The 25,969-nt window shown below is 39.9% G+C and overlaps 1 protein-coding gene across 3 annotated transcripts in view; it reads right to left on the bottom strand.

The window, feature by feature from the left end:
- LOC119491452 (cell adhesion molecule 2-like) overlaps positions 1-25,969 on the bottom strand; it is a 168,559-nt gene that overhangs the window by 10,005 nt on the left and 132,585 nt on the right. For all 3 annotated transcript variants that reach the window (XM_037775533.1, XM_037775531.1, XM_037775532.1), the window contains 4 exons: positions 22,596-22,745; positions 10,253-10,405; positions 8,690-8,827; positions 116-274 (listed from right to left, as the gene is read on the bottom strand). In XM_037775533.1, coding sequence (XP_037631461.1) covers positions 116-274; positions 8,690-8,827; positions 10,253-10,405; positions 22,596-22,745 — 600 coding nt within the window. The remainder of the gene's footprint in view (positions 1-115; positions 275-8,689; positions 8,828-10,252; positions 10,406-22,595; positions 22,746-25,969) is intronic.

The following is a 25,969-nucleotide window of genomic DNA, read 5'->3' as shown; positions in this document are numbered from 1 at the left end:
GAACAAATGCAAAGCTAAACCTGCAGACATAAATGTAATCTCAATCCTTGTATTTCTTCTCAATGCTAATCTTACACCTAATCCAGCTTTGCAGGGTGTGTATGACTGCACTCACAGTGGACCTCCAGGACCTCGGTTGTCATGTAAGGGTTCGACAGAGACACATGCCCCACGCTGCAGGTGTAGGCGACGCCATCGTCCCGTCTGTCCACATGGAACTGGAGGCTGCTCCTCACTGAGAATGATTTTCCCGTGGCGTTCACCTCCTTGGTGCCTGCAGAGAGTCAGAAAATGAACAGGGGTGCATTATACGCGTGGATTACTAATATTATTGGGGAACAGTTCTGGCTTTTGTGCAAGGTCTTCATGCAAAAAAATACTTTTGAAAAAGAAGCAGAGAAAAACAGAACAATTCGCTCGTACGTTAACTAAAACGTGAGAAACATTTTATTTCAAGATGTTGCTTTTCTGACATAGACAGCTGCAGTGTTGTTGTTGTTGTTGTTGTTTTTCTCTGCATCTCCTTTGAGGGAGAGCATCCTTGGCCTTTGAAAGTCAAGTCAAAGTAGAGTGAATAGTGAGGGGAGAGCAGTGTGAGCATTGACTCGGTTGGTTGGGTGTGTTTGCTCCTCCAGGACCATCACTCAAACATCCCAGTCAACACAAACAGACACACCCGGCAGTGCGGAGTGGATTTCCATAGTCGTAGTCACACCTTTCCTTTCTTTCCTCTTAGTTTCATGCCCAAACACTCGCCCTCTACCCAACTTCAGATCTTGATTTGTGTCTGTTTCGTCCCTGCCCTGATGTCGTCTTCATTTAGAGACGCCTCTTAACTTATAATTGGAAGCATTTCTTTGTAGTTTGCTGCGTCTCTCATGTCAACGCTTTGTGCGTTAGCGTCACTTTTTCCTGAAAAGAGACGTACAAGTCCACTGCACCTGAACAAGGCAAAAAAAGACAAACTTGACGACGGACTCAGAGAGACTTTTTGCTGGAGCTGCTCAGCCCCTTAGATCCTCCCCCCTACACCTCCCTCCTCTCCCTGGACCTTCTGCCATCCACTGCAAACCTGAGTCAATCAATACATACGTATGTACTCCACTCCTTCCCTCACAAACGGATTGTTCAATCCCTTGGTCTATTAAATACTAAAAGCCGCTTGCAATGAAACCCAGATCACCCATATCATCATCACTTTGGGCTGATCCGTCCCATTTGTTCCACTCCACTGATTCTCTTTGATTTTGTCATGTGTGAGGGGATTCATTATGTAATTGGACTTTCCAGTGGAACCACTATTACTACTATGACTGCTACTATTACTGCTAAAACTACTACTTCACGTCTTTTTTCTCTTGCCATTGGTATTGGCAGATTCAATAATAATTATTCTTCTGTACATACTACAATTATGTGATTGTAATTAGTGATACTTTTTCATGAAATGGCTTGACAACATCCTGAAATCTTCTGTTGTACAGATGGTGATAATTTGGTTTTCTTTGATAACTTTGTCTCAAAAGAAGCTTAGAAAAGAATACAAGATAAACTAATTATTTAGTCTTCAATTTGATTTATCTTTTACTGTAAGATACAATTACATGTACATAATTAGTAATTTATGAATTTAATAGTAGACATGACAAAATGGTAATTTCTTTCTTTTTTTACACCAATTTTTGTGCTTTATTCTGGATCTGATTTATATTAATTGCTGATATCTTTTGTACAGTATGCATGACACACAAAAAGTAAAACTTCAAAACTAATAGTAATAATAGCCATTTTACATTTAACCTCACTGGCCTCCTGACAACACGCTTTTATTGATTAATGCATCACAAATGAGATCATTCTTTAGACCTAATTTCAAACATCACACATCATTTGAACAAATAGAAAAGTCAGAGGCCTTGCATTTTGCCCTGAAGTACAGAGGCGGGATAGTAAGTATCTCTGTGGCGTCAAACACAAATCTCTCCAGCTTTTTCTCTCATTCATCAAGTCGCCTGCAGCATCAGAGCTGCCATAGAAGAAGCTGTCAGTCTGTTTCAAGGCGGCTGCTAGCATCGCCAGAGAGCATGCAGAGGCAGCTTCCATAAGAATGTGAATGTGCCAAGGTGCACCTGCTTTGAACCAGAACCCCAAGAGGCAAGCAGATCTACATTCAGACAACCGGGGGGCGCTCCTGTAATCACTAGCTCTGCATCTGTTTTAACAAGGAGGAACCTCAGTGGCATGTAGGATTATTATAGTTTAATAAGAGTAATATTAGGGTTGGTCGGGAATAATTTGGAAGACTTAAATTTTGGCTGCCCTTCAGATTAATTACTGTTTTATGTTCATTGGGTCAAGTTGTCCTCAGCCTTGAATAAATAACAATTTGAGCTTTTGGTTATTTCATTAGAGGCATTCTCTAATAGCACATTTGCTTCTTTTAACACCAGAACCCCCTGCTTGGTGCAGTTTGCAACCTACTGCCTGCTGACCAATAATTACAGCCTAAAATGTTTTGAGAATTTTTCTTTTTTCTTTCATTCTGTGACCTAATTTCTCAATTAATTTACTGTTGAAAGCCCTTTAAGTATAAACTCACATTCGGAAGAAAACATGTTTTTTGCCTCATTTAGCAGTTGTTAGGGTCTTTAATCCCACACTGGAACTCGCTCATCCTTAATGAACAATCTTGCCATTTAGTATTTTAGTGTTTGGAGGGTCAAAGAGACCTAAGGGACATGCTAACAACTGCTCTGCTGGTAAATTAGTGGTTGGGTTCCCATGTGAGATGGCAAACATAGTTTGAATCAATGTGGTCTTGTGTAGTACAATGCATAAATATGTTCACACATAGACAATACTATCCATGCTAACAGGTGATTTTAATCCACTCATTGCCACTAATTGTCTATGATACAGTATTGTTCGATATTCATTAAGCCTTGTTTACATGTTTGCGGCATTTTTTTGATTTGATAATGCAGTTGTAACAGCTGTTTAAAATGGCTTCTTGGTTTTTATATTTCAGTGTTTACTTAAATTAAACATCAAAGTAGCCATAAAAATAAAAAAAGGCACAGGAAGAAACCGTTACGATGTTCAATTTGATACTAATAAAAATGAAATGAGATGAAAATCTCATAAAAATAGTTCTGGCTCAAAAACAAATAACAAATAACTACTTCTATTTTTGACTGTTGATTAGTTGTAAACATTTCCTCACAACACATTAATCTAATGTTTTTTTTTGTTGTTTTTTACGATTTATTTATGGGGTTGTCAGGTCTATGCAGTGAGATGCTTAATAGAATATTATACATTTTCAGATTACATACATACATATGTATACACACACACACACACACACACACACACACACACATATATATATATACACACACACACACACATACATACGCACGCACACATATGAACACATACATACCAAAGCTGTCCCCGACCAAAGAAACTCTCAGTCAAGTCGACCAACACATACACGATCCTGTCGCCGAATTGATCAGTTATTTTGACATGTCTGTAAAACTGAGTTTTTCCCTAAAGAATCGCACAAAAGCACTACTGTAAATCTTGTGTTTACCAGAGTTGTGCTCATAAGCCTCTTGCAAATAAGTCATTCAGCATGAAGAAAGCACAAAGAGAACAATCAATCTAACACAGAAATCCCAGTCTACCAAGACCAAAATGGCCAATTAGTCAACCAATCAACTAAGAGGGGGCAGCCCCAATACATACATACAGTACATGCATATACCTCTACAGCACATACAATAATTAAAAAGAGAAAAATAATGTGATGTCTAATGTTTTATCATGCTATAATAGTTTCAGCTACAATAGTAGAAGAGAGCAGCACAGGCTGGCACGTATCTATACTGTATTGTACTATACTCCCAGCGCACAAGTGGGCTGAGTAGTGTAGCCACAGGGAACACTGTTTCAAACAAATGATCTCTAGCTGTTGTTGTTGTCATTTTAGATCACAGTTAACATTATTACAAATGGCTGAAAATGTGAAATTACCAACTAATAAAATCAGAGCAGAGATGTGCACTGAGCTCAGGTCCCTCTTTAAAGCAGATGATGCTGGAGCGCCGTATGAAGCCGCACAAATCAATGCCCAGTGTATCTGTGAATAGCAATGTGATGTCTCCACTTAGAGAATGAATTGAATGAAACAATTTAAAAGGCCTAAATACATTCACACACGCGCTTGTTTAGCACATAAATGATTTTACCATTAAAATGAAGAGTTTAATTTTTTTTTTTTTTACAACGGTAAAGCTGAAAACAAGTTTTATCTTACATTTGGTCACCACGTAAAAATCCATAACTCTTTCATAACCCTCTATAACTTCCTCCACAGTTTCCAGGCCATTAAACTTTATTGGTTACTAAATGTTTTTCAACTAAGTTCTAAAGGGGTAAACAGATACAGTGGAAAGTCGAGTAGATCAAAACCACCATCTAAGGCAATAAATGTGAGAAAACACTTTGATGTTCTACAGCATATGTTGGTATATTCCTGTAATGTGGCTCATTTGTAAAATTCTCCAATATTCCCCATATCTTAAAACGTAGAGAGTGGGTAAACAAAGGAGCTACAGGAAACATTATCAGCCAGGGAGTTGTGTTCTTCGAGTTAGGTCAACAGATGTTAGACACATAATTGAAAAAATGTTACAGTTAAACTGTGCGCATATATATAAACAGCAACACATAGATCATTTCTGCCGGTAATGGCTTAAGGTATGACTACAACACCATTCATGTTCACACGTCAGCGGTAGCACCACACTGAGCTCCTGTATGAATGAGGCACTTGATCTAATTTTGGATCCTGGCCTTGATGAAGACGATAATATCAAACCTGAAGAAGCAAAGTAAAAGATGGAAACCTTCTCAGAAATAGAGGACAAACAAATAAAGTAAATAGACCACAAAAGTGAAGGACTTGGACTGAAAGTGATCCAGTCAACAAATTAAAAAAAATCAACAGATGACGAGGTGGAACCTGCTCACAGTGATGTTACATTCTGGTCAACACTGTCAACACTATCACATACTGCATCTCATGTCCATGAAAACACACACACATAAACACTTAGGAGAAAAAAAAAGGCCGGGCACATTATTCTACAATTAAAGTGGAGATTTATCAAGTTAAAATGGTGTAATATTTGTTTTTATCAATAATCTCAACAGTCAAAAATATGTAAATTATAAACTTTAGAATAGTGTTTTTGTTAGAATGGTGTCTAAAGTATAGCATATACCACTTCCCTGGTAGTTTCTATCTAATAAAGCATAGTGGTTACATCGTATGTGTATAGAGCTTGCTATCATTCATATTTATACCTACGAAAAGTAATGCACCATAATTGGTATTAGTATATATCCCACAAAATCCATTCATATGTAATCCACATAATTGTGAACCAGGAAGCATAAAGAGGGACAAACGCTGCATAGGGAAGTGATTGGGGTGTATGGGTGGGTCAAAAAACACCTGCCCAGGAGACCGGTGTTTGTATCCTGTGTGAAACCAGAAGTCAACGTTGATTTATTTGTCACGTAAATTCCGTATTTAGTAGTACTATTAGCATTAGTATTAGAATTATTAATAGTACTACTATTAAGTAGTTTTGTTGTCTTAACCTAACCAAGTCGATCTTTGCGTAAACCTAACCAAGTTGTGTGAAGACAGAAGAAGTTTATTTTAAAAAGACTGGAGCGGAACTTGACACGTGTGTCACGTGTTGCTGGACATTCGTAGGAAAACGCACAAAAAATAAGGAATTACTTTTTCTAAGGTATCATACAAACTGTTGTATGATGATAAGGTAGTATAATAGCATGCTGTCAGTTTTGTATGGTGACACAAAAGATTCAAACATTAGATCAGATTGACTTTTTTTCTTTCCTTTTCTTTACTTCAGACACAACATGAAGGCCATAATGTGTTGTTAAATTGTGATATTTCATCTTTGCTCTGCTTAATTTTACAGAACAAGATGGGAGCCCAATTCAAAATGGAGCACATATATTTAACACCAAAATAGTATTATTATTATTATATTTATTGTCTAGATTAAAATGTCTTGATATCTTGCTTAACTGAATATTAAATGAGTCCATGTTGGAGCTGTTGTGTATCTGAATGTGCCTTTGTCACTGTGAAAGGAATATATAGGCCACTTTATGTATGCAAAGAGAGTGACAGTGGGTGGATTTTTTCCTCAATAGATTATAATTTGAAGCCTAGCTGTCATTCAGCAACACAAGTAATTTGTATGGCTCTATACTCTGCAAACAAATTATTTGACACTGGATGACAGTTGCATTTTGAGGTTTGTAATGCTGTGTGCTTCTCATATAAATTGTTGAAAAACAAATCATCAGAGCATGAAATAAATATGACATGTTTTTGCTATTACACCTGCTGTCATCTAGGAGCTTTGTAGACTGGGTCCCCCAGTGGGGATAGATTTGACTGACAGCAGACACTGGCGGCAATGATCTACCACGGAAGAACCAATGGCAAAACATGCTGCTCCCAGCACATACTCGCTAAAGAAAGCTTTAAAGCAGCACCTACAAAAGAGTTGGATCCGGAGCACTGATTGACATTCCTCCTCTTTGACACTTTGACATGGAAATGAAGTTTTTAAGTCAAGGCCTCCAGTCTCTGCTTTGTTCTTTATCTCACTTTGACTTGGAGATGCATAACACCAGGTCTGTTTGCCCAAGCGGCTTAATAAAACCCACCGCACGCAGGTAAAACTAATAAAAGCACATTTGTATACAAGACACCAGTTTTGGGCAGACATGGGGCACATGGAGTTTTAGAGATATGCAATTCACACATGACATATCAATGCCATTACATATATCAAATACAAATGTAAGGAATCATCCTTTTGTTTTAATTTTCCTTTATGCACATATGATGCCTGCTGACCTTGGAACAGGATGAAGGTATTACATTTTTATTTGTATCCACAAAATACGGGAGTTCAGTTGGATGGATGCCATGGATAAACACCTTAAACTCTGTTAAATTGCGTTTTGGCATTTGTTTTATGTACATATATCTATATATATATCTGTATATATATATATAGATATATGTTAGGGATATTCAGTTTTGAGCTTTAAAGATTTATTTTAAAGTGCAACTCAAGACATCAAGCAAAAATAGAGATCATCTCAGTCAGTGCCTCTCGAGATGGACAGCGAGTCTGGTTGTGACGCTGTGAGCCAGCTCTCCACTGGCCTTTCAGGAATCTACGTGCATGTCATTTCAACAAGAAAACTTCATATCTCGGCCTCTCTCCCATCAATCATCATGCCATGTTGGGCAGACACAGACAGAACCACCAAGAAAAAGCTCTCTGGTGCAAATCTTCAATAAAGAGCAACTGTCACACTGAGTCTCTGCAGCAGGCTGCGTTACATTAAAGAGCTCCACACAGCTTACCTCTGCCATCAAATTGAGGAAAAACATTCCATTCCTATTTTTTAATGTTTTTGTCTCTTTTTCTGCATTTTTAAAGCAGAAATAAGACGGTGATAAAAGCTCTAAAAATACAAAGTGCAGAGCTTCAGACAGTTTGGAAAGAGGTATACAACAAAGTGAAAGCTTGTAAAGCGCACTGTGTGAAACCACAGAAAACTTCTGCTGGTTTAGTGTGATCAGCACACATTACACTGCACCATCTGCTGCCTAATGCATTGTCTCTGTCACTGTTTATTTCCGTCTGGGTGAAGCTAGTTATGTGGCCTTTCTGAGTTTGCATTCTTGTGCGTTCTTGCATCCTCCTTGACTCGTTTGACTAATCTAATCGCTGCTATTCCAAAAAAAATAAAGCACCTTAGAGCCACCTGCGGAACGAATGCCCAGCAACTCATCACATGCAAACAGCGCTATTGTAGGTTGTACAGGGAATTTGAAACTGTGGGATAAATTAACACCTGTGTGTCTTTTTAGGTGAACACAAAACATGAAGCGCACAGCCTCAGCAGAGTAAGCATGCAATTCATCTTCTTCTTCTTCTCTCAGACAGTTTTGGCGGGATAGCCGACCTCAAATCATGATTCTTCTACGTGGCATACTTGAGTCGATTAGCCAATCCACATTTTACTGAACAAAAATGTCAAATTCAGCTGGATTCAGCTTCTAAAATGTGAGGTTTTGCAGCTTCAATGTTCTATATTATTGTAAATTGAAGATTTAATGATGATCACCTTTTAGTATTGCATGATTGATTTGTGTTTCTATTAATCAACCTGTACAGTACATGGTCATTACTTTAGTGCCACGAACAGTGAAAACAGAATGCGGTGCAGAACTTGTTGTTGATGTACAGTTAACTTTATAATTAGAATCAATAAGAGGCACTCCTACACGTCTTCACCGTGGTCAGGTAGTGAAATGTGGAAGGCTCTGCCACAGTCCAACGACGTTTGGACGCTGTCCAACGACAGCAGCAATGCTGGCTGTGAGCCAGGAGAATCATGGCACCACTAAACCCCGGCCAGTGGAACAATGCATGAATATGAGCACAAAGGAATGCTGCAGCTGAATGACTTGACAGTAATGATGTCTCCAAGAGGGTACAAGTGGTAACAGAGGATACAATGTGCTGTGAAATCAACACCACATGCCTACCTTGGACCTCCTTGTCATTTCGGAACCACTGGATATTGGCAGCTGGTTTGCTGCCTGGTGTGGTGCACGTCAGGGTGATTGCGTCCCCCTCCATGGCAGGCTTGGTAAATCCTGTGATCTCTGGTCGGCCTGGCACTCCTGTGGTGCATGGAAATATAATTATAAATAGCATACTGAATGCATGTATATTAGGCTGTATTCATCTGACAATGAAAAAATGATTAACTGATTGGGAATAGGGCTGTCAATCGATTCAAATATTTAGATTTTAGATTTAGATTAATCGCATGATTGTCCATAGTTAATTGTGATTAATCACAAATTAATCACACATTTTTTTATCTGTTCAAAATGTACCTTAAAGGGAGATTTGTCAAGTATTTAATACTCTTATCAACATGGGAGTAAGCAAATATGCTTGCTTTATTGCTTGCAAATGTATGTACATATTTATTATTGGAAATCAATTAATAACATAAAACAATGACAACTATTGTCCAGAAACCCTCACAGGTACTGCATTTAGCATATCAAATATGCTCAAATCATAACATGGCAAACACAAGCTCAACAGGCAGCAACAGCTGTCAGTGTGTCACGGTGCTGACTTGACTATGACTTGCCCCAAACTGCATGTGATTATCATAAAGCGGGAATGTCTGTAAAGGGGAGAGTCGTGGGTACCCATAGAACCCATTCTCATTTACATCTTGAGGTCAGAGGTCAAGGGACCCCTTTGAAAATGGCCATGCCAGCTTTTCCTCGCCAAAGTTTAGCATAAGTTTGGAGCGTTATTTAACCTCCTTCACGTCAAGCACGGTCAGTAGCAATGGATTCCTCAGGTTTTCTAGTTTCATATGATAGCAGTATTTTCACTCTAGCTTTAAAACGGAGCCCGTTGCAACCTCCGAAAATCCAAATAGCGTTAATGCGCTATTATCACGTTAACTTTGACAGCACTAATTGAGAATAATTCACTTTATTCATTTATTCATGCTTTCTTCTCTCAGTGGCAAGATAAAATTGTCTTTTTGTTTGATTATTTTTTTTAAAGCAAGACAAAAAGATATGATAAAAAAGACAAAACCTTGCGAAGGTAGATGATTAATGTGAAAATATTATTATATCATGTCAAAGATAAAATACCCAAAATCTGTCCTTCAAGACAACTGTGGCAAATTTCTTCCTGTCTGGCAGAGAGATGCCTGACGAAGGTCATTGTACAGAGTTGATTTTTATTTTTCGTCTATTTCTGTATATCCTTCAACACACCTGTCTGTCTCACACAGGTGTGAAAAGATTCTCATTGAGTTGTTTTTGTGTGGCTGTCCTGCCTGGCAGAAAATCCAATATAGTAACATGACTAGCTTGCAGCGCTTTATTCTAGTAGACAAGGGTAAAATGGGATGCAGAAATGTTATTTTCCTACAAAGTAACACGTGCGTGGTGATGAAAAAGAACAGGCTATAATTCAAAATGTGCATGTATTCATGCTGTCAGAACGTGAAGAATTAGCCACAAGTAATTGGACTGTGGAGACTGGGCCAAAGCGGACATGCTCACCCAGAACAGTGAGAAAGGCCTTGGTGGTCTTGACAGGCATCGTGAAGAGCGAGCAGGTGTACTGGCCCTCATCTGACAGGCTGACGTCACTGATTCTGATGATGAGCTCCTGCGACGAGGCTCGCACCAGCTCGATTCTGTGGTCCCTCAGAGCTGTATGAGGAAGGAGGACACAAAGAGCCACAGAGCGCACAGAAAAAAAGACAGAGTCAACTAATGTACACGCTAAATTCAGTGATGGCAATTAACTTGTAGAAGTACCATTTGTAATTCAGTTACTTCAAATAGTTGTCAAATGCAGCAAACATTATTGTGACCAATGGTTTGAAACATTTTCTTTACATTTGCATTCTAGCCTGACCGTCTTGTTCATAGTCAGTGAGAATACCGAAGGCATCAGCGGGATGCACTAAAGCGTAGCAGCAGAAAAAGCTCATAGTCCCAGATTACAATATCTATTTAGGTAATCACTTACATTCCAGGTATTGATTTACACTCACTTTACCACTTTTAGCAACTGGCTCTGCCTGTGACATTTCACCCTTTGAACATTGATACCAAAACCTTCCCTGGACTTATACAGAACCACTTAGTACTGTTTCACTGTAACTATATGGGATAAATGAATGTAGTGCAGATAAGATCTGAGCAGTAATTCAACATTGTGTTAATTAACATCAGTACTATCATATCAGGATAATCACATTGTGTTTTTGTGTTACAAATGTCGGTTGACCAAATTAATGATTTTAAGCAAATTATATATTAAAAAACAAAGACATTAAAAATGTAATGTATAACCATGAAACACACTTTATTTTACTGAACCTCAATGATTATTTCATTTTAGAATTTTTCATGCATTTGCTGTACCATGACGAGCATCAATATTGTTAAAACATTCTTGTTAATATTGTAAAATTAATTCCAACCAAATTGCCCAGGTCTAGTATAAACTTAAAGTAAAAAACAAAAACAATAGTAGTTAAAAAAAATAGCTGCTACAGCTTCATTCAAATTAACCACTACTGCTAATACGATTCATGAAACATTCATCATCAAAATGGGCATTCTTATAACACAGCTTGAAATAAAACCTTTCAGTGCCACCTTCAACACTGCTTATTCAGATTACACCCTCTCATAAACCTGGGAAAACCACACAGCTCCGCTGAAAAAGGTCATCTCGCACCTGTCATCTCTTATACAGTTTCAAATTGAAAATCACCTGCTCCTACATGCAACCAACCACAGAGGGCAGGAAGGAAAGTGCTCTTCATTGAATAAATTACACATTCTTAATCCTCGCTCCCTTTAGGCCTGGCCAGCTCGCTCCCCGGACACTTTTTCATCTCAAGTCATTTGAACTCTATTGGATTGTTGTACACGAGGTTAAATCTGGCAAAATGCAGCAGAAGTGGGTGTTGATTAGGATTTAATCATCGTGGCCAATGTAAAATCGCATCAGATAAAGAAGACGTCTCTATGAAAATCATTAATTACCTGCTCCGTTCCCATTTATTTGATTCCAGCGCCGAACATACACAGCAGCAGTGTGGTACACAGTTAAATTAGATTGGCTGAAATGATTATTAGATTTACACAGACATAGGTCATTATCAACAACGCTGTTCTTCAGCTTCAATTACACCATATCATTTGATGATCATTATCTTATAATCACACACACACTAAAAATAAAAAAAGAAAGATTGGCTATAGAGATATTGATGGCCCTAAGATGTTTCTTATTAGAGACTCTTTGTTAGTCAAGAATAAAGAGTAAATAAAAACAATCTTCAAGCCCGAATTAAAATTTAACAACAAGCTGTGCCATCAGAGAGCCAGCTTATTATGTGCTACGGGGCTTAATACAAACATTTGATAGTCTTACTGTAGCAAACCGCATCCTGAAACAAAGCTGCCTGATGTTCTTTGTAGTTAAGCATCCTCACTGCAGAGCTTGAAAATGCCCAGAGGCTCTGGCAGAAAACAGAAAACCCTTTGGTGGATGGATGCATTGGAGAGGTGATGGGGTCTAAACAAACATCGTACAGGAACTCAGAAGATAAGGAAGTACAGGCTGGGAAGATCAAAGCTTTTGGACAAGATGACATACTGTACTTCCCCTGCATATGCCTCTATCTCTGCATCGCACAGAGAAAAGACGCGGGGAGAAATAGACAGACTTTTCTTCTTCTTCTTAACCAACCTCTGAGATGCTAATAAATGTTCTGGCTGTTTCCTAAGAGGGATTTTTCAGACATCTTTTGGTTCAAGTGATATTCCACCCAAAATCTGTAGGTGTAAAAAGTGAAAGATATTTCTAGCAGTTGTGACCAGGTTGAATTTATGTCCATTACAACAGATTTTACTTTGACAAGATGTTCCAAATTAAAAAAAAACCCAAAACAAACAAACAATCAAAATGCCCATAGAAACTTCTCCTCTGTCCATCTAGTCAGTCTGATCCAAACAATCACTGTTTTGGCAAAATATGGCTGGAGCTTCCGTGTTGCCCCATTGAAGCTCCATAATAGCATATTTAGCCAAGATTATGACTGTTTTGAAGGCACTGAGAGAATTTTTTTTGGTCTTTCTTTTAATGTCTTTGTTGAAATGCATCATCTTTGCGATCCATTGAAAGCAACACAAAGCAGAGACCAAATACAGTACAGACCACTGATAATTTCCGAGTGACATTTAAAGTACCAGTTAGGCTGCCGAGCAATATCACATTACCATCAAAACAGAACTAAATCTAAATGTCAGTAGCTGAAATACTGATTCAGATAGGTTGAACCCAAGAAGTGGCTGAGAAACAACTTAAACAAAAGATGGACTTGACTGATGCGTTTTTGTTAGACAGCCACTGGCACTACACAGCACGTGAATCAATGACATATTGATAGAATGAGATGTACAAAGGGTTGAATAACCCAAAGACAAGTGTTATCTATTACTCAAACAGCGTATGGCCAGGAAAACCCTACTACTAGCATCCAATCCAGGCTAGAGGCCCAGATTGTGGGCAGATCCGTCACAATCAGACCCAAATGCCAGCGGCTGACAAAGCTTTTTTCCAGGTGCTTTAGGAAATCAATGTGATGAAAAGGTTCATTTCCCCCAAACCCTAGATAGCTCCCGCGTTGTTCATTCTGCTTAGGAGAAAGCATAAATCGGCACCCTGACCTTGTGTATGCTACAGCCTTGCAGCATGGCAGCTTAATGCGCCGTACATCTCCTGTGATGGAGGCCTTACCAAGGCTGTCTCAAATCAGTAAAACTGACACCCCGGTTCCCCCTCAGGGCAGGGGATACTGTTGCTATGGCCCTTTGATGCAAAGTAATGTTTGCCTTGTTTCCCTGACAGTCCTTTGCACCACCGACCATGTCAGTGGAAGACCAATTTGAGGTCTCCCAAGAGAGCTGCAGTTTGTCAGATTCAGTTTTAACAATCTAGGTCAATTTTGCTGAAAATTATTATCAGAATGTAAAATGTCCAAGAACCGGTTTTAAATTTACAATTGATAACATTGCTAAGATTCAGCCACTAGATGTTGCATTCTCCCTCCCCTGTTCCATTGTGTTCACTTCACAACAAATGGTTGCCAGTTCGTTGCACAACCTGCATATTTTATGGCCGAGTGGAGTGAGACTCAGATCACTCAGATCATTTGTGGTAGAGAAAAAGTCATTGTGCAACATGTAGCTATAGGCCTACTTTAGGTGTGTGTATGCAATGTGCACACCCCATCCCCGTCCTCCCCCGCTGCCGTAGTTTCAGCTGGGAGATCAGCTGGGAGATCAGCTGTTCTAGCGGCGGAACATCTTAAAACACAACTCAGTCCAACTCGACAGAAGCAAAATAAATTTCACCAAAACTGTTTTGGTTAGTCTTTCCAACAATCACCAACTCTGATTCAGTCGGCCACCCACTTCTAAATCCTCTCTGATTCGCATCTTTGTTGAGTCATTACGTGACCAGGCATTATCATTCCACTTATCGAGGGCGGCTTTGACCACAGGTGCTTTTCCCGTGCACATTCGTTTTTCATTTATGAGAAAATAATTTCCTTTTCCCGTCATGACATCAATGTGCACGCAGTACAGGTATCCAGCCGGAAAGCAGAAGGTCCGCGAGGATAAAGCGGTTGCTTTATAACGTTAGGTAACTGGACCAAACCATTACTAATGCTAAGATGCTAACGTAGCTTCTCAGGGATTGAAGCTGTTATTTTCCTCATTTTGATAATCTAACTGGTGACAGCACATTAGACTATGGCTGTTGGTTGTTGTTTTTTTTTGTTTAAATATGCCGACTTGTAATTTTATGAATTAAGCTAAAGACAGCTAATATGTGCTAATGTCAGTTGTCACTTGTTACCGCAGTAAATATTCACTTATTCTGCAGCCTGATGGAGACACCAGTGTCAAACTCAGACATTTATCCATTTTTCCCACACTGTCAGATATCAACGTCAGATATCTTCTACAGATATAAACAAAACATTCATTTTGGACCCGTCACAATTTTTAAAATGATTAATTCAGTCATAATAATTTTTTTGAGGTAAAGCCATACTTTTATTCGGCACCTTTCTAAATGTATTCTTTTTTTTTTAAATGATTTGTCTATGTAACAATCTTATCAATATAACCTTTAACATGTAAAACAGCAGTTACACTGACAATACGGTGCACTGTTCTGATGTGTAAGAGAAGAGCTCGGTAGCTACATTAGCTCTATCCTCAGATAAAACCGGAGGCAGAGGAACTGGAAGTGCACTTATCACATGGCATTCACGTCTGCACTCCACTGAGCAGCAGACAGATGTTACCCAATGTTTCTAATCCAAAATGATGAAGTATCTCCTGACAGTCCAGATAGAAAAGGACATTTTACATCTATCCATTAGTCTTGGAAACAAGCTGATGGCTCTCAGGTTCAGCCAAAATACGTTACATCGGCAATGCCGAGTGTCCCCATTTGGCCCTTTTTTGCATGGCCTGTAACCACTTTGAGCCAGTCCTGGAATGTGAAAGCACTAGCTGTCCTTCAACGAGAACACGGGGTCCTGGCGCACCCCACCCCCCCTGCTCTCCAGCCAGGGGCTCCACTCTTTGCAATTAGAGTGTGTTTGCTGCTGGCTGTGCTCACTCAGTGACTGTGTGGGCGATTCTGGATATGTTCCAGGGCTAGCGGTGCAGGCAGGGGGCTCTTTCCCACCACACATGTGGCTGCAATTAAGAGAAGGAAAGGGCCTTGTTCCAAAGGGCCATTGTTACTGCCCGCGCTCTCAGAGATCCCACAGAGCAGATGCTACTCAAATTGGACTCATTTTCAGCACTTGAAGGAGGGAAGGAAAGAAGGAGGAATTCTCCCAGCGGCTATGCTACGTCCCCTCTTCAAGTGGTGAATAATGAGACAGAATATATTTTTGTCTGTCCATTTTTCAGCCCACTGACATAAGCTTGATTGTACACTGCGGGAATTTTTCTGCCTTGGAGTCCCTTTTATCACAAACTTTCTAAATTTAATTTTCATTACACCGAGTCATAGTGGGGTTACATAATGCTATTAGTTTTCAAAGCCGTTTTACACATTTCAGGGTGTGTAAAGACATATTAGAGTACAACGCATAATGACTTAGCCCCTGTAAGAAGGATCTAAACATTTTTCAGGTGGGTCTCAAACTTGTACAGGAATTTAAATACCACATATTCTCCATTATTCTAAAGAGCTATACATTAAACATGAGAGTGCAGTGTGGCACAGAGCTTAGCATAGTACATACAAGAGCAGCTCTGCACATTAGTGATAATAGCGGATTGTATAGTGCCATAATGGTAGATTCACATTTCAGTGAAGCTGGAGGTAACCCAGTACACTTAAAAGCCCATTAGTCCCTGAAGAAAGACATTAGCTGTGGCCATGAGACCCCATCTACATTTTGTTGCCAGTAAAAACAGTCACTGAAAAGTAAACAAAACACTTGTAAGAGCAAACTTGCGGCTTGTGGCTTGTGAAATTTCCCTCAGCGTCCCTTCAGTGTGAGAGTCCTTCCCCAAGACATCTGAAGAAAATGTGGGAAAGCATGACCAAGCAAATCCATGAAATAAATCAACTTCATGGTGTGTTTAACTCTTAAACACACTTTACTTGATTTTTTTCTTTATATGTATTTGTTGCTTATGAGTTTGTTGTCTACTGTATGACTTTTACCCTCTTTTACACCTTCCTCCTGCTTTCCAGGTGTGTCCATAAAACAACAACGTAAAATCAATTGCAAAATAAATAAAAACAAGAAAACAACAACAACAACAACAACAACAATAATAATAATAATAACAATAACAACAACAATAATAATAACAATATTAATATTATTATTATTATTATTATTAATAATAATAATAATAATAATAATAATTAGAGACCATCTTGCAATGGGATCACACCAACCACACACATCTTCAAACTAGACTTTCATTTTAATCTCAACTACACACCTGTAAAGTTTCGACGATATTACATGGTTGTGATGCTATGACGGTGAGAAAATCTGTCCACAGACAGACAGAAATATAAACACCTGGTAAAGTACTTAAAACCTCCTCTGTGGTAGTTCCCGTTCCTGCTACGGTAGGTGTCTCCGGGGCCACATTTTGCCATGATGACACACACGCACGCACGCACGCACGCACGCACGCACGCACGCACGCTCGCTCGCTCGCTCGCTCGCTCGCACGCACGCACGCACGCACGCACGCACGCACGCACGCACGCACGCACGCACGCACGCACGCACACACACACACACACACACACACACACACACACACACACACACACAGAGAGACAGACTCACAAGGTAATAAAAAACCCTGTTAGCTCATGTGGATTTCAAACTAATAGATTTAAACACAGATATTTGAGACCGAGCTCAGGTAAATGTCCACTACACTTGCTTCCAGCAGACCCACCATCAAATGTTGTGTGTTTACTAGAATGGACGTTAAAATGTGCTTTCATTGGTGCTCACTCCAGTAATTGCATCCTTGGTAATTATCCTTCATTCTCTCAAGCTAATGAATGTTTTAATGCTCACATTAGAGCATTCATTTAGCACATAACAGCATTTTGATTACTACAAGCCAATTAAGATCAATTTTGCATTGTGACCTTTATGATCCAAGCTGAATGCCCCAATTAAATGTCATGAATGATGAACCATAAACTTCTGAGAGATTGAATTGAGATGAGGTAAAGTGCTGTACAATGTGCCGCAGCATGTACAGCATGTATATGCTGCATATGTCTCCATATCTCTGCTACAAACACATGCTGTAGTTCAAATGAGCAATTCATTATCTGCCTTTGACATGCAACCTGCAGTAGCTTCCCATTAATTGCATTATTCATATTCACCGTATCTGACAAAAGATTCTGCTTCCATCCTGCATGCCTCCAGGAATGTCATTACCATTCTCTACAGCATCGCCACTTACGTTTTTTCCGTTCCCCACAGAAGCCAAAAGTGAAGTAAATCATAATGAAGACAGCAAAGGACAGCTCTGCTCTCATTTGTCCTGCTCAGTAATAATAACTCATAACCCCGGCAACATATAAAAGGGATAATTCTACAAAAGACATATGGTCCAAATCGATTTCTTCATCATGGCAGCCCACCACAGAGCCGCTTCGTTCAACGGTCCCCGCTAATTGGTCTAATGTATGAATGATGTGTTGGCCTGGCTATTAAGGGGATCTATCTCTGTTGTCTCAGGTCTGTTAGCGGTAGTGCTAAAGAATCTGCATGCTGGTCTTTGCCATAGTGTAGTCTGAAGCCTCTAAGGTGGCAACAATCAACCAAGACTCAGATATACATAATGGATGAGGAGAAGTGTGCCAGGGAGCCAGCTGGCATGATATAAGAGGAGGGCTGTGTTCAGCTTTAGACAAATGTGCAGAGACAGTCCAACCCATATGGATCGGCTTTGGGAATCCAGCAAGGTTAACACTCTCTTGGAGCTCCACGAGGTTTGACTGATCCTCTTATGGGAGAGGATGAGATAGAGGTCCTTCTTATCATTTACACTCTCACCAAAGACACATGGAGCTATTGAGCTGCCACCTGCCCACTATTTCCTTCCCACCTGGAATCACATCTCTTAATTCCACGTCTGTGATGAGACGTGACATTGCTGTGTAGACAAATTGTAGGACACAACTTGTAGGGAGCACTGCTGGGATTATGTTCTACCTACCTACAGTACCTACCTGAGGGATCCCAGTGGGGTTTTGAACTAATAGTGCACATTTTACATCCTTCTGTTAATTTAATTGCAACATGCAACAGAAGAAGGTTAATTGGAGTAGTCTTGTCATTAATGGAGACCGTCCTTGCCAGAAAAATGACAGCATCATGACCTATGTTTTTTTGTGGTGACGCGAGCACACAAAATGTCTGACTTTGACACCAGAGAGCGCAGTTCATATTCCGTCCCCGACCAACTGTCAATGTGTTTTTAACCATATCCTTTCCCAACATTATCCAGGTAGTTTAAAAGATAAATGTGTAACATTTAGGTGGATCTATCGGCAGAAATGGAAATAAATATTAATAATATAGGGATGTCAATCGATTCAAATATTTAATCGCAATTAATCACATGATAGTCCATAGTTAATCGTGATTAATTGCAAATTAATCACATTATTTTATCTGTTCAAAATGTACCTTAAAGGGAGATTTGTCAAATATTTAATACTCTTATCAACATGGGAGTGGGCAAATATGTTTGCTTTATGCAAATGTATGTATATATTTATTATTGCATTTAGCATAACAAAATATGCTGAAATCATAACATGGCAAAATGCAGCCCAACAGGCAACAACATCTGTCAGTGTATCAGTGTGCTGACTTGACTATGCCTTTCCCAAACTGCATGTGATTATCATAAAGTGGGCATGTCTGTAAAGGGGAGACTCGTGGGTACCCATAGAACCCATTTTCCTTCACATATCTTGAGGTCAGAGGTCAAGGGACCTCTTTGAAAATGGCCATGACAGTTTTTTCGCCAAAATTTAGCGTAAGTTTGGAGTGTTATTTAGCCTCCTTCTTGACAAGCTAGTATGACATGGTACCTTGGATTTAGTTTCATATGACTCCAGTATCTCCAGTCTAGCTTTAAAACTGAGCCCGTTACAACCTAAAAATCACACGTTGCGTTAATGCGTTAAAGAAATTAGTGGCGCTAAAACAAATCTGCGTTAACGTGTTATCTCGTTAACTTTGACCGCCCTAATTAATAAGTATGTTTTCTTTAATTTATAATCGCTCAATCTGAAAATACAAATAGCTGGGTTTTTGTTACCTTAGATTGAGCCGTTTATATCTACATACGGAGTGGGTCCTCTCCACGGAGCTGGCTGCCATGTTTCTACAGTAGCCCAGACCGGACAAACCAACCACTCTCTCCAGATAGGGCAATTTGTGTTTTCGCGTCGGCCACCATAGTTCTCCTCCACGTTTGACACACAGGAGACAGTTGGTTGCAATCTGTAACATCACCTCTAGATGGCGCCAAGTCCTACACACAGCACCTTTATGTGGCCTAAACTTAACCAATCCTTTACCATTGAGTGGCAGATCAGAAAACGCTGTTTGGTAAGGCACTGACAAACAACCTATTTGGTCATTACGTGAATTACGTGTCATGTATAGATAATGTTTGATGTAAATGAAACACATGCTTGCTTTTCTTACTATTATACTGGAGTAGACTTAAGGTATGCAATGTCTTTAAAATTCTGGAAAGACACAGGAATCCCTTTTCTCCTTGACTGTAATAGCTACTCTTTGGGGCTTCTTTTTTCATATTCTCATTTGTCAGACCTGAATTAAAATGGAACAAATTATAGTCAGGGCAAAGATCAGATTTTGTCTTACTTTACCCAGCAGCTGTCAAACCCAATTGATATAATACGGATCTTCAGCTTCTTTACAGATGTTTCTCTTTACTCCACTATAGCTGCTGAAAGGGATTTAAAAGGTCATTTTAATACTCGTTTTCCTCCCTCCCTATTTTATATCAAACTCCAAACACATCCAGACAAATGCCCTTATCTTTCACACTGAGCTTGAGGGAAAGAGCACGAGTAGATTTAAAAAAAATGCCTCACAGAGCGTTTTGTCTAATTTAAGACAGAACAGCAGATGTATTTTTATCATCATTACTTGTATGTGTTGAGCATCCGGAATCACACATAAAAGCTGTAAACGCAGAATTTCCTTTGGATAACACACACAATGACAAACTACCTCTGTGAGGAGAGAGCGGGGGAACTTGCATGTGCATCAAACGGTAACATATGGCCATGCTGTCATGGACACCCAAGGGGATTGTTGTAAGCAGGGAGGTGGACGACAGAGACAACGGACAGAGACAACAAGCACAGGGAAAATGAAAGATTCATCTAAACAGCAGGTAAAAAAGATAGCAAACATCTAAACACTGAGAACAAGAAAAATGCAACATAGCTAGCTACATTAATCTAATGTACTCACTGACAGCATTCTATGACCAGCTGTTCATCAGAGGGAGAGAACTGGCTGCCTCAAGCTCAGCCAGTCTGCAGTTAGTTGTTGGACTGAAAGGTAGCATAAGGTTGAATCTAACATTTTTCATTGGCTGCTACTAGAAGGCACAACAAACGGGAGAAGAAGGACAGTTGCAGCCCTCTGCCAAGCAATTAACTGGTGATTTGGCACAGTAGAGATTTCTTCCCAGGTGTCCCACCCTCTTCCTCGCATGAAGCCCGTGTTGTTCCACGCCTCCCGTTTCTCCTGATGGCCTCACAGGCATCGTATTAGTTGTGCCAATAAAGCTTTTCATTTGGCTGTTTAAAAGGAGATGGAGAGGAAGTGTTCCCATACTTAGCCCTGGCAACCTCTGCTGAGGGGCCTACATTCATTTTGTCATCCGTATTGCTCAGGAAAAAGGATTCTGTCATGCAATATAAATGGCTGCCCAAGAAGGGCAAAGTGGCTCATACATATTGTGCTCTCCAAGCGCTCCTTACATGCTTACAACAGCAGCATCCTGGTTTTACATGTATGGCTATGTACTCACTTGTGTTCACAGGAAATGAGAGGTGTGAACAAAACCAGCTAGCTTCCTTTAGGCCAAATGAAATAACCAAAAGATACGATTTGAATGATTCATCATGTCTTACATCTCTTCAAAGCACAAAAAAAGTGAAGGTTTTTGAGGTTGTTTTTTTCTAAAATAATTTGGTGATTTTCAAAACTGGTTCTGCAAAGTCAAATATTAAAATGCTGCATTATCTACACTAGAGAATACAGAAAAAGAATACCAAAAAAAGGAATGGTTTTGGTTCAATGACTTTAGTTTGAATTCAAATCCTTTGGGCACATTAACGCCATTCACACAAGAGTATCTATTTAAGATTTAGTTAACTTTCGTTTAATTGTATTTGGAAGTAATTCCATCTAATAAAACACCTTAGACCTCATTACTAAATCCAATCACTTGCTAGGGAGAAAGTTGTTCTTCAAACCAGACTGTGACTCTCATTCTGTTGGTTCATTCTGGCGTCTCTCTCTCTCTCTCCTATCAATTGTTATTCAAAGGGAAAGTTAATCTTCAATCACTGAACCAATGATATTGTATTAGCAGCTACAGCATAAATGGAATGGGTAATATGCTGTGAGAAACACTGAAATATGAACACTCCCAACCCTTACAAGACCAGTCCACTGTTATACTCCCTTTCACCCCAATTCCAATTTATCAACTCCAGACTTTTGTCACCTTTAAATTGGATTTGGCTGGTGAGAGCACATTATAATTCATTCTGGCTCAGGCCTTGTTTCACGAGGTTGCAACAGTGTGCTTCCTTTTCAGTGACATCCAAACAGCTATACAAATGTAGGGCAGCTAAAATGCTAATTAAGCCCAATCATCTTACAATCCACAGGCGTTATGGTGTTGTAAACAACACTGTCAGTGTTGCGTGATTACAAAAGTTCAATTCAAAAGCAGCCTATTTCTGTTTAGTTTGTGCCCTGGGACATCAATGGAGACATAAATTCATTAAAAGTCTGTGTCTACATTACGTGTAATTTCCCTCCTATTCTGTCTTTTTCCTGTATTCAGATGTGCTCGCAGGCCGGCAGGGACAATTTTTGCACATTCCAAATCTGAAAAATTAATGAAGACGACTCCTGTAGTAATGTAATCTGGCTATGACATCTTTATCATATCTCATCATTTTATCATTACACCCATTATCCCCGGGAATATTACTCACCTTTCTTGTCCCCAAAGAATAGGGTCTGTTGTGCAGGGTTTGACCACTGGAGGGAAGTGTTATCATTGTAATCCACACGACAGGTCATGTTGGCTGAGCCCCCCTCCACCACCGTCACATTCTGAGTTATGGGGAACTGACCTTGGCTACCTGTGGGATTATGAGACAGAGTTTGAGGTCATGGCCGTGACATGAATAGATTGCTGTTTTGGACTGCTTGTTACTGTCTTTTCATTGAATCACATTAATGTACCATTCAGACTTGACACCTTTCAAAGTTAATGTTCTGTCATCATATCGCCCAATTACATTAATGTCTTCATTACAGCACAGTAAAGCAAAGATAGCTTAATGAAAGCCTCGTTGACATGGACTCCAGCCTTCGACAGCTGTTGGTGCTAGAAAACAGTGGGCTTTTTTTTTTTACGGTGGAGACAATGGTAGGTTTTAGTCTCCCAGAGCGCCTTCCTCGCTGCCTTATTGCAGGGCCCTAATTGGTAGCATGGCCTAATTAGAGGTAGTCATGTTCTGCTGTAGAGTCTAGAGCTGCAGCTGGGTGGTAAATTGACACATAATCCTAGACACTGTGGGCCTTCGATCCGAGCGACTGCCTTGCCCTGAAACAGCCGCTCGTCACAGTGTGCAGAAGACATCCAAATGAGGCCTAATCACCCAGCCTTGCTGGATTTTACCTTCTTATTCCACATTTGTACTTGTCGTCTCAGCAAAGTCCCCTAATTACATTGCAGAAGCATTTCTATCCTGCTTGTGTTTTATTGAACTCTGCCAAGCTTCAGAAACAGATGTCTAAAACCAATACTCTTTTGCAGGGAATTGTGAGAAGACAAAGTGTAGGCTAATATGAGCCTGACCAGACCGGCCTCTTCAAGGATGACAACAGTAAACAACAACTGTGTCAGAGCTCTTGAGTTGATGCTGGAAGCTGAATGTGCTGTATTTGCCTGGGAGCATTTCACTGTCCACAAGCTAATCTGTGTGCATGTTTTCTCTTGATTTCACAAGCCTGCTATGTTTTCCTCTTGTAATGTGCCTGAATATGAAGGTGACATTGTAGCTGCCTCTCCCAGGTACAGTTCACCACAGGGACATTTCAACTAAGGGAGCAGCTGTCTGCCTCATTAGTCCAGCTCAAAATGGGGGAGCAGAGGAGGCTGGGACAGCCAAAGGTCTGTGGACCTTCCTTGACCTCGATTGTCCTGATGGAGACCATTGTCAGCTAGAGGTGAAGGTGAGGCTGACTATAAATAGTAATGGGAAAAAGATTCCAACAGTGCACATTACTTATCTGCTCATTACACCCAATCGCACAATATCGCATCGACAAACACGTCACCATTTCATCATGTCATCATTACAATAATTCAAATGCAGTTGGCTGGATGTCAGCAGGAAATCCAGCAAAATCAGCTATGCGTGTCATATTAAAAAAGGGAAGTGGATGGGGATGCATTGTGTGTGGGGTACCATGTGGAGGTGTTGTTGTCAGTTCCTGCATAACTTTCAACTTTTTTTTTGTCGTATCATCCCCACCATCTCTCCAGTAGCTTTGCTGCCTGTCTCCTGTGTATACTGCTCGCTATTCACACAATGCTATGAAAAAGAGAAAAATCCAAACAGTAATGAATATAATTCTCAATCCCTCAAGTCATGATTATGGTTGGGGTATGTACAATTGCTTTAGCAAGAACCTGTTGCTGAAATTCCTTTTAATTATGCCTGCGAGACAAATAAAGGCCGTTCACATCATCAGTAGTAAGGCCGTGTCGTGAGCGGCGTTTTGAAAGAAGTGTCAGTGCAGGTTACTGTGCACCGCAGCTAACTGGGCTTCACAAATACATTCATGAAATTCCAGTCTTGACATTCTGTAGCAGTCTAGAGTGTGGCAAATGCTATCCTTTCTGTGGAAACATAATCCCCAGCGCCAACTACAGACTGTATTTCATTTTTTTCAAGATGGTGATTGGAGGGCGGACGGCCTTACTTCTACAGTACAGCGCCAAGCAATAGTCTAGAAAGTCACTGAACCACAAACTGCTCCAAGGACGCTACACTGTGTTATGTGACCCTCTACACACTGAGCACACTTTAAAGAGGCATATGTTCAGGTGTGTGTGACAAGGAGGGATATTCCACAACATGTAACATTATGTACAAAAAGATGTGGTAGCACTTACAACTCTGTAATTATATAGAGGATTATAAATGGTTAATATATTGTACTGGGGTAATGCCATGATGATTACAAAGGTAACAATCAGATAATATATTGTAAATAACAAAAAGATTGTTGGTAATACTGTGGTTTTACTTTTGTAACAGGGTAATATGGGTAAAAAAAAACAATAATCACAAAGAACTTCTCAGAGAAGTATGCAATACAATGTGCTCCACAAAAGAAAGATAAATCATTAAATAAGAGACACGATATACAAAACAGATATTTGAAAACATTTAAACATTTCTGACTTGGACTGTGTCTTTTATCTACAAAACAAAAGTTATGACAGAATAAAAAACAAATCAACACATGGTGACTTTAACAGTAAAAAACGAATGCATACTGTAGGTAAGGAAAGATACAATAAAAGCTTTGAGGTAAAAATGTAGATTATGTTGAGCCGTGGCTGTGTTTTCCTATAAAAGCCAACTCAGTGAAAGGAACAAACAGTTCTGAGAGGAGTAATGGAGGTATGAAGGTTGTCTGCTTCACTGATGATCCAAGACGACTCAGTGAAGTGCAGTGATGAAATGAGGAATAAACCTGCACTTCTGCAAGATGCCTTCGGGGAGGATATGCCATCTCTTAAACACAAAGCATTTCAGTTCTACAGGCTAAATGACTTCAACACTGGGCATTGCTGCATCCCCTTTCCAGTGCTTAGATATAGGCTTATTATACTGAGAAGGACTTACTTATTTTCAGTCAAAGCCAGCTGCACTGCAGTTTGACAGCTTGCATGTATTTACAGGAGACAGCATGGGACCTGCCTGCCATGACAGCGAATAGGTGAGGCGAGGATTGAGTAACCTGAGATATCTTGATGAAAGTAGCTGGCGCCCTCTGAAACATGAGTGCTTAATTTGTAAATCAGGAGGTGGAGGGGGAAGAGAAAAATTCACAGAACACATCACAAATCCACAGCGCCTGGAGCAAATTGGACGCCTCGGAACTAGCTGTTATAACCATAGACTGTATATAAGAAGTGGACGTAGTCACTGTGACGTCACCCATTAGTTTGTGGACTGTTGATTTGAAGCCTCGAGTTCAGCATTCTGGCTGTTGCCAGCTTGTTTTTTTGCAACCAGAAGTGACACGGGAGGGTGTACAACCAAATGCTGAATAAGACATTTTT

This window comes from Sebastes umbrosus, chromosome 7, assembly GCF_015220745.1.
Source record: "Sebastes umbrosus isolate fSebUmb1 chromosome 7, fSebUmb1.pri, whole genome shotgun sequence".
Classification (NCBI taxonomy): Eukaryota; Metazoa; Chordata; class Actinopteri; order Perciformes; family Sebastidae; genus Sebastes; species Sebastes umbrosus.
Note: the sequence above shows the minus strand (reverse complement) of the source record. Positions and strands in the feature narration are given on the sequence as shown.